This window comes from Chlorocebus sabaeus, chromosome 20 (assembly GCF_047675955.1).
Source record: "Chlorocebus sabaeus isolate Y175 chromosome 20, mChlSab1.0.hap1, whole genome shotgun sequence".
NCBI lineage: Eukaryota > Metazoa > Chordata > Mammalia > Primates > Cercopithecidae > Chlorocebus > Chlorocebus sabaeus.
In genome coordinates, this window is record NC_132923.1 from 94,595,907 (window position 1) to 94,604,491 (window position 8,585).

At 39.3% G+C, this 8,585-nt stretch overlaps 1 protein-coding gene across 6 annotated transcripts in view; it reads right to left on the reverse strand.

Moving 5' to 3' along the window:
- CCDC30 (coiled-coil domain containing 30) overlaps nt 1-8,585 on the reverse strand; it is a 190,211-nt gene that overhangs the window by 171,555 nt on the left and 10,071 nt on the right. For 4 of the 6 annotated variants that reach the window (XM_037997921.2, XM_073007408.1, XM_037997906.2 and 1 more), the window contains exon 2: nt 659-764. The exons of the other annotated variants lie outside the window; for them this stretch is intronic. In XM_037997921.2, the coding sequence (XP_037853849.2) occupies nt 659-673 (15 nt within the window). In that variant the 5' untranslated portion in view covers nt 674-764. The remainder of the gene's footprint in view (nt 1-658; nt 765-8,585) is intronic. 6 annotated transcript variants of the gene reach the window in all.

Here is an 8,585-nt window from a genome sequence, read left to right on the forward strand (position 1 = left end):
AGTTTTGGTCTCCCAAAGTGCTGGGATTATAGACATGAGCCACCACATCTGGCCATGAATCTATACATTTTCATATATTGAAACAAAATACTTCCAAGGTAAAAGCTGATTTGTAATTAGCCACAATTATGAAGTAAAGGATTATAATTTCTTTTTTTAACCTCACTTAGATTTTTTTAGACTGTTACACAGGTTCTTTTTTTTTTTTTTTAACGGAGTCTTGCTCTGTCGCCCAGGCTGGAGTGCAGTGGCGTGATCTCGGCTCACTGCAAGCTCCGCCTCCTGGGTTCACGCCATTCTCATGCCTCAGCCTCCCAAGTAGCTGGGACTATAGGCGCCCACTGCCACGCCCGGCTAATTTTTTTTTTTATTTTTTATTTTTTTTTGTATTTTTAGTAGAGACGAGGTTTCACTGTGTTAGCCAGGATGGTCTTGATCTCCTGACCTCGTGATCCGCCCGCCTTGGCCTCCCAAAGTGCTGGGATCATAGGCTTGAGCCACCGCGCCCGGCCTGTTACACAGGTTCTTGATGTTCTCTTTGTAGAGACTGGTGGATTTGTTCCAATTTCTTCTTAACAAAATTCAACATATAAATGAAATGTACATAAATCAGTCTTTGTGAACAAAAATGTCATTTTGGCTGGGTGTGGTGGCTTACCTGTAATCCCAGCATTTTGGGAGGACAAGACAGGAGGATTACTTGAGCCCAGGAGGTTGAGGCTGCAGTGAAAGGAGATCGTGCTACTGCACTCCGGCACTCTAACCTGGACAAGAAAAACAGAGAGAGAGAAAATGTTTAAATCTTCAACTAAAGTATAAAAATGAATGATAAATTTTAGCAAGATTGCTAGATATAAGGTCAATATATAAAAATATTATAATTTAAAATACCAGTGACAAATAAGTAGAAAATTAATTTTTTAAAAAAGATAGCATTTATTAATAGCATCTAAAAATATGAAGTACCTCGCAATAAATCTAAGAAAAATGTGCAAGATCTTTGAGAGGGAAATTATAAAAATGTACCTATATACTTTAGTAAATTAATAGATATTTCATAATCACAGATATCTAGCAAACAATTTGAGTTTATATATGGCGTGAGATAAATTTATCGCAAGGTCTAAAATTTCATGTATGGACTTGACATCTTTCAGCCTCACAGAAGCCCCAAAAAAGCCTAGCCATCAGTTACTTGGCCAGAGCATGTCCCCCATCCAGAGAGAAAGAGTCTCCATCTGGCCAGTTCCTCTACCAGCCGGAGCAGCTGTACTCCACCCAGTCCTCAAACTAATGGGTTTCACTTCCCTGCCAGCCCATGGAATTTTTCAGACAAGCCAATCACATATTCCCAGGGGAACCAGGAGGCACCTCATCTTCTTGTCACTACAAAGCCTGCCTCCCATACCCTCTACGAGTTCATTCTATTCCTGAGAGTAACCCCTTGTGGCCCTGCATAGCATAGCATATCTATCCTCTTCCCATAGGCTATGAATATATGTGACTAATAAACTATTATCAATCTCATCTCTGTCTAGTGTCAGGTGTTATGTATTTGGCTGTCCTGTGGTATTGAGGGCAGGCATTCCTCACCAATGGGAAACAGAACTTCGATCAGGATTTAGGGGCCCTTTTTTTTTTTTTTTTTTTTTTTTAGCATATGTCTATATCTAATTGTTCCATTTGTTGAAAAGGTTATCCTTTTCTCATTGAATTACCTTGTCACCTTTTGTTGAAAATCTGTTGATGGTGTATTTGTGGGCTTATCTCTGAACTCTCTATTGAGAGTTCCATTGATCTATAGATCTATCTGAATGCCAAGAATGCATTTTCTTTTTTTGAGATGGAGTCTCACTCTTTAGCCCAGGCTGGAGTGCAGTGGTACAATCTCGGCTCACTGCAACCTCCACCTCCCATGTTCAAGCGATTCTCCTGTGTCAGCCTCCTGAATAGCTAGGTTTATAGGCATTCACAACCACGCCTGACTAATTTTTGTCTTTTTAGTATAGACGGGGTTTCACCATGTTGGCTAGGCTGGTCGTGAACTGCTGCCCTCCGTTGATCTGCCCACCTTGGCCTCCCAAAGTGCTGGGATTACAGGTGTGAAACATTGCATCCAGCCCAGAAGTATATTTTATTGATTGCTACAGCTTTATAGTTAAGTCTCGAAACCAGGAAGTGTTAGTCCTCCAACTTTGTTCTTTTTCAGTTTTTTGACTAGTCTGGGACCTTGCATGTCCACATCAATTTTAGAATCACTTTGTCAGTTTCTATACATAAAAAAGTGACTCTGCTAATTATTTTATGCTCAGGCTCTTTACAACATTAGTTAAAACAAAATATTAGCTTTAAGCAAATTGGGAATGTAACACAAATGTTACAGGCCATATTTTATCATAAAATGAGTATCTGGGTTTTTGTTTGTTTGTTTGTTTTTGTTTTGTTTTGTTTTGTTCTGTTGTTTGAGACAGGGTCTCACTCCATTCCCCAGGCTGGAGTGCAGTGATGCAATCATGGCTCACCACAGCCTCGACCTCCCAGGCTCAGGTGATCCTCCCACCTCTGCCTCCCGAATAACTGAGATTACAGGTGCATGCCACCATGCCTGGTTAATTTTTGTTAAATGGGGTTAGAGATGGGGTTTTGCCATGTTGCCCTGGTTGGTCTCAAATTCCTAGGTTCAAGCAATATACCTCCCTTGGCCTCCCAAAGTGCTGGGATTACAGGCATGAGCCACCGTGCATGGCTGGAGAATCTGTGTTAATTCTTTCTGGCTATTATTAGAAAACTATGATCTAAAAGTGATTGAGTAGATGGCATTAGAGTCATCCAAGATTTCATCCACCATTCTCAATTTGTTGTACAGATTCCTTTTCATTAATAACTTAGTTCATCTTCCCTTCACCATTTACACTCTGAGCCTTGTTTTCGTTCTCATTCTTTGATTATTACTGCAAAACTACCCCTAAGTTTCCCACTTCCAATCTGATCCCTATGTAATCCATCCCCCTACTGTTGCTAGAGTAATTTTTCTAAAACATGAATCAGATTATGTTAACTGCCCTCTTAAAATGATTTAGTGATTCTCCAGATCTTTTATAACAAAGTCAATAATTCATATATTCAAAAATATTTTTATGCCTTTAGCATAATCCAGGAACATCAAGCATAGCCCAGGTGTCAAATCCAAACGCCTTAGTTTAGCATATGGTTTCACCATGACGTGGTTCCTGAAAATATCTCCAGCCAGCCCGGGCGCGGTGGCTCAAGCCTGTAATCCCAGCACTTTGGGAGGCCGAGACGGGCGGATCACGAGGTCAGGAGATCGAGACCATCCTGGCTAACCCGGTGAAACCCCATCTCTACTAAAAAATACAAAAAACTAGCCAGGTGAGGTGGTGGGCGCCTGTAGTCCCAGCTACTTGGGAGGCTGAGGCAGGAGAATGGCGTAAACCCAGGAGGTGAGGCTTGCAGTGAGCCGAGATCCAGCCACTGCACTCCAGCCTGGGCGACAGAGCAAGACTCCGTCTCAAAAAAAAAAAAAAAAATATCTCCAGCCACATTTCTTCTTAGCATTCACTCACGTGAACCAGTATGTATTATCGACTCTGTTCCCTTTGCTAGGAATGCCTTTCCCAGCTTCTTAATCTAGCTGGCACCTTTCAAAACACAACTCAATACAATCTCCTTTGGAAGCCTTTTCTGGTCACCCTACCCATCATGTCTATCTCATCACCTCCCCTGAATTTTCCTAGTGTTCTCTGCTTTCCCTTAGCACAGGACTATCCACACTGAACTACACCACTGGCTTATCTCTTTCCTTCATAGTTTACAGATTTATTGCAAGTTCAGATTAAGTCTAATTTGAAGAATGTGGGATGAATAGGATTCATGTACAAACTGAGGCTTACTGGTAGTCCAAATCATTAACATGCTAGGGAAAATTGTATAGGAACTTCTGTATTATAATGACATCATTCTCCTATTATCAATCATCATGAGCTAATTTATGTTGCAAAAACACGTGGCCTGTAATCCCATCACTTTGGGAAGCCAAGGCAAGCGGATCATGAGGTCAAGAGATCAAGACCATCCTGGCCAACATGGTGAAACCCCGTCTTTACTAAAAATACAAAAATTAGCCAGGCCTGGTGGCGTGCATCTGTAGTCCTAGCTACTAGGGAGGCTGAGGCAGGAGAATCCCTTGAAGCCAGGAGGCAGAGGTTGCAGTGAGCCAAGATTGTGCCACCACGCTCCAGCCTGGGTGAAAGAGTGAGACTCTGTCTCAAAAAAACAAAACAAAGAAAAACACATGTTGGCAGAAGGACATACAGCATCTTCTGTTTCTTGCAGTGTGGCAGATTAGAACCCTTGAACAACCTTCCTACTGAGAATTACCAAAATGCTGGAAGAAATTTTCCAGAAGCTTTGTAGAGGAAAAAAAAAAAAAAAGTTGGAATTAAAGAAAACTCTTAAAATGCAACCATTATGCAAACAAAAATACAATATAAACTTTAAATCATCAGAAGAAAATGCAGTCTACCCAGTAGAAAGCAAGAAAGGAAAAAATGAGGGTACAATACATATGTAACATGTCCTATGATTAACTCAATTTTCTCTGCACCTGAGGCAAAAAACAAACAAACAAAACCAAAAAAAAAAACCTGCCATCTTGTAAAAGGAATTTCTAAAGGGAAAAAGGAAAATGATCCCGAATGGAATATCTGAGATGCAAGGAAAAATGCTGAGGTAAAGAAAATAATAAATGTGTGGTAAATATAATCACTGACCATGTATAATAATATGTATAATAATAGCACCTAATATTTTAATCTTTTTTTTTGAGACAGAGTTTCACTTTTGTTGCCCAGGCTGGAGTACAATGGCACAATCTCTGCTCACCACAACCTCTGCCTCCCAGGTTCAAGCAATTCTCCTGCCTCAGCCTCCCAAGTAGCTGGGATTACAGGCATGAGCCACCACGCCAGGCTAATTTTGTATTTTTAGTAGAGACAGGGTTTTCCCATGTTGGTCAAGCTGGTCTCATACTCACCATCTCCGGTGATCCGCCCGCCTCAGCCTCCCAAAGAGCTGGGATTATAGGCGTAAGCCACCACTCCTGGCCTAATAGCACCTAAGTGTGTAGTTACACAAATATAGAATATTCTAAAGGGGTTCTATCTGTATTTTCCTTTGAAGTTTTGAAGTACTTAATATTTTCTAAGTCCTTAATATGCTAGTGAAGGAGTTAAAAATATACCACTCTGGTGTATTGACTATTTTGAGTTAAACACACTTGAAAAACAGCAGGTGCAAGATCATTCTGATCTTCCTTCTATTTCTTAAAAGCAGGAGATGAAATTCCCATGTTGAAAAATGCCCTCTCTTTGCTAGAAGGAAAGCAACACTCTTATAATTAAGGATGGGAAGTTGAGGCCAAGAGGATTCTGTACAGACCTTGTTAAAGTAACTCTTTTATCTTTTCAGCCTTTCTATATATTTAGTTGCTTTTTCACAACTTACTATTATCTGTCCAACTCAGTATATAAGAGATTGATTCTAATTGCTTCTTTGGGTCTTCATTTCCATTTATTTCCAATTTAAATATGTTTGTATGCTTTTCTCCTGTTAATCTGTCTTATAACAACTTAATTCTCAGGCCCAGCTGGGGGGGTGGAAAAAAAAAAACCTAAAGAGGAAGGAGGTAAAGTTTTGCCTCCCCTAAACTAGGTACTTTACAAGCCAGGTACTGTGAGAGACACAAATCGCTAAAACTAGGACATGATCTCTACTCCAGAGGAGCTGACAGAGATTATAATATAGAGTGGAAAGTGCTGTAATAAACATTAAAAAAAAAAAATACCCTGCACTCTCACACACATTTCAGACTATTTCAGAACACATACGTTTTAAAAAGACAGGCAGAAAATACTCCTGAAACATTAGAAGTATCATACTTTTCTTGGGGTAGAAGATATAATTTTTTCCTTCTTTATACTTGTATGCATTTCTCAAATTTTATATAATATGTTAATTTCTAGAATTAGGGAAGAAGTTTTAAAATGACATTCCCACAAAAGGAAAAACAACTCTGTTTGAGTTGGAGCTCTTTAAACTCATGTCTAAGCTATTTATTTTCCTTTTCATCATAATCATGAGAAAATGCTTCTCTTCCCTCTGTTAGGATACAAATATAGTTTGCATAATTTTCCACCTAAAAAAAAAACACATTTTCTTACATTCAGTCCATGGCTCATATTTTAATCCACATTAAAGGTCCAGGAAGTGAAAGAGCAATTAAGAGATCACCATTCTATCATGACTATAATCTGAGAAATCAACGGAAAACTCAGCTTTCCTCAAGTGTTGGCATCTGGCTCTAAACTTCTTTCCAGCTGTCTTACATTATCATACACTATGTTTCCCATAGGTATGATGATACGTAGCCACAAATTTCTGGGACAGTCCCAATCTCTAATATTTTTTTCTATCAACATACCAGGTTTCAAATCAAGTCTCCCTATCTGTGGTTTAGGAAATATGGTCATGATATCCATGAACAGAGAAAAATCTACATAATAATTAGGTTTATACTGCTATGCTGAAACTGATGGCTAAGATGATTAAATGCTAACAGGAGATTACATTAAAACAAATTATTGGGTATTCTTTGAAAATAGTTTCCAGTTAATACAACGGCTTCACAAAAAGATACTTTTATGTGCATAGTAACAGGTAGAAAGCTAACATGCTCCAGGCACTACATTAAGGACATCAAATATTTAATTGTCACCACAACCACATGGGACTATTATTCTCCCACTTGGGAGGTGAAGAAGCAGGCTTCGAGAGGCTAAGAGACTTGCCTTATCCCATAGGGAATAAGGAGAGGAGCTAGAATTCATACTCTGATGGGTAGAAACCAGAGACTGAGCTCTAACTATGCCAAAGTGCTTAGAAGTAGACTATCAAAATAACTGAATTGCATTTTGGTGAATTCTTTGGAAGCCTATAGGAAAACTCCTCAAAATATGTATAAAAAGTTGAATCATATAGAAGAAACATAGGAATCACAGTCCAACTTTATCACTTCCTGGCAAACTTTAGTTTCCTCTTTAAAATGGCAGGAACAATATCCATTTCTAATGATAATAGCTATCATTTATTGAACACTTCCTAGGTGCCAAGTACGTGGGTAATTTATACACACTAACCTGTATAAATCTCATAAATCCCTCTGAAGATGCTATTAACATCTCCATCTTACAGACAGAAACTTCAAGCTCAAAGCAGTTGAGTTACTTGCCCGGGGTTAAACAAAAAGATAATGCTAAAGGCAATTTTTCACACCCATCTGCCTAATGTTAAAGTTCACACTCTATGAGGCTATACCGCTTTTCATTCTAAAGGAGCTGCATTCTTCTTTAGAATTTGGAAATTGAATTGTCCTTTAAGAATTAAATTTAAAAAATTACCTATGTGAGCTGTGAAAACATAGCAGAGTGATTCCCAGGAAACCTGAGATAATTCATTAGTTCATTTAAAGAAAGTATGTAGAAAGTATGTTGATCAGTATTGGAAACATCCAAAAGAGTAACAATACGGTCAAAAAATAGCTTTATCTACTCCTCTAAGCACTTGGTGCCTGGTCCGAGGATATGAGGTCCAGAAATAAGGGTAGATATAGATAGCCCTATCGTGGAAACCTGACTATCTCAGCCAATGCTATAAAAATTTACAATCATGGCCGGGCACAGTGGCTCACGCCTGTAATCCCAGCACTTTGGGCGGCTGAGGCGGGTGGATCACGAGGTCAGGAGATGGAGACCATCCTGGCTAACACGGTGAAACCCCGTCTCTACTAAAAATACAAAAATTAGCCAGGCGTGGTGGCGGGCACCTGTAGTCCCAGCTACTTGGGAGGCTGAGGCAGGAGAATGGCGTGAACCCGGGTGGCCATGCTTGCAGTGAGCGGAGATCACACCACTGCACTCCAGCCTGGGCAACAGAGCAAGACTCTGTCTCAAAAAAAAAAAAAAAAAATTAGAATCATTTGTTCACCAAGTAAACATCTAATTAAAAGTTGGCTTCCCACATAATGGGTCTGTAAGAGAATACATCAGCCACCAAAAATACATGCTTAGTTCCTCTGGCAATTATATTTCTTATTGTCAATTAAAAAGGAGGTGTCTCATCTCTACGACTTTGGTTGATACAAGTCCACCTTTGAGAAGCAGATTCACTGATACTATGCTGACATTAGTTTCTAAGCCTTCAAAGAAAAGAGTCACCTAAGCTACCTGGAGCAGTCCTGTTTAGATGTTCAACCAGTTATCACTGGGCAACATCCTATACATGTAGTCTTAATGGAAACCAATACAGACTGTTGCCATGTTTCATTAAAAAAAAAAAAAAAGTCTACACGTGGGTGCTTTTCCAACTATACAGTGATAGCCAAACATTAGTTCTAAATATGTCAATTTAATGAAGGGCAATGAACAAAATCACAGGCGTCTTTAAAATTCTATACTATTAGTTCTTACTTCTTTTGTTTTGTTCATGTGCTTCACTACAAGCTCTTCTAC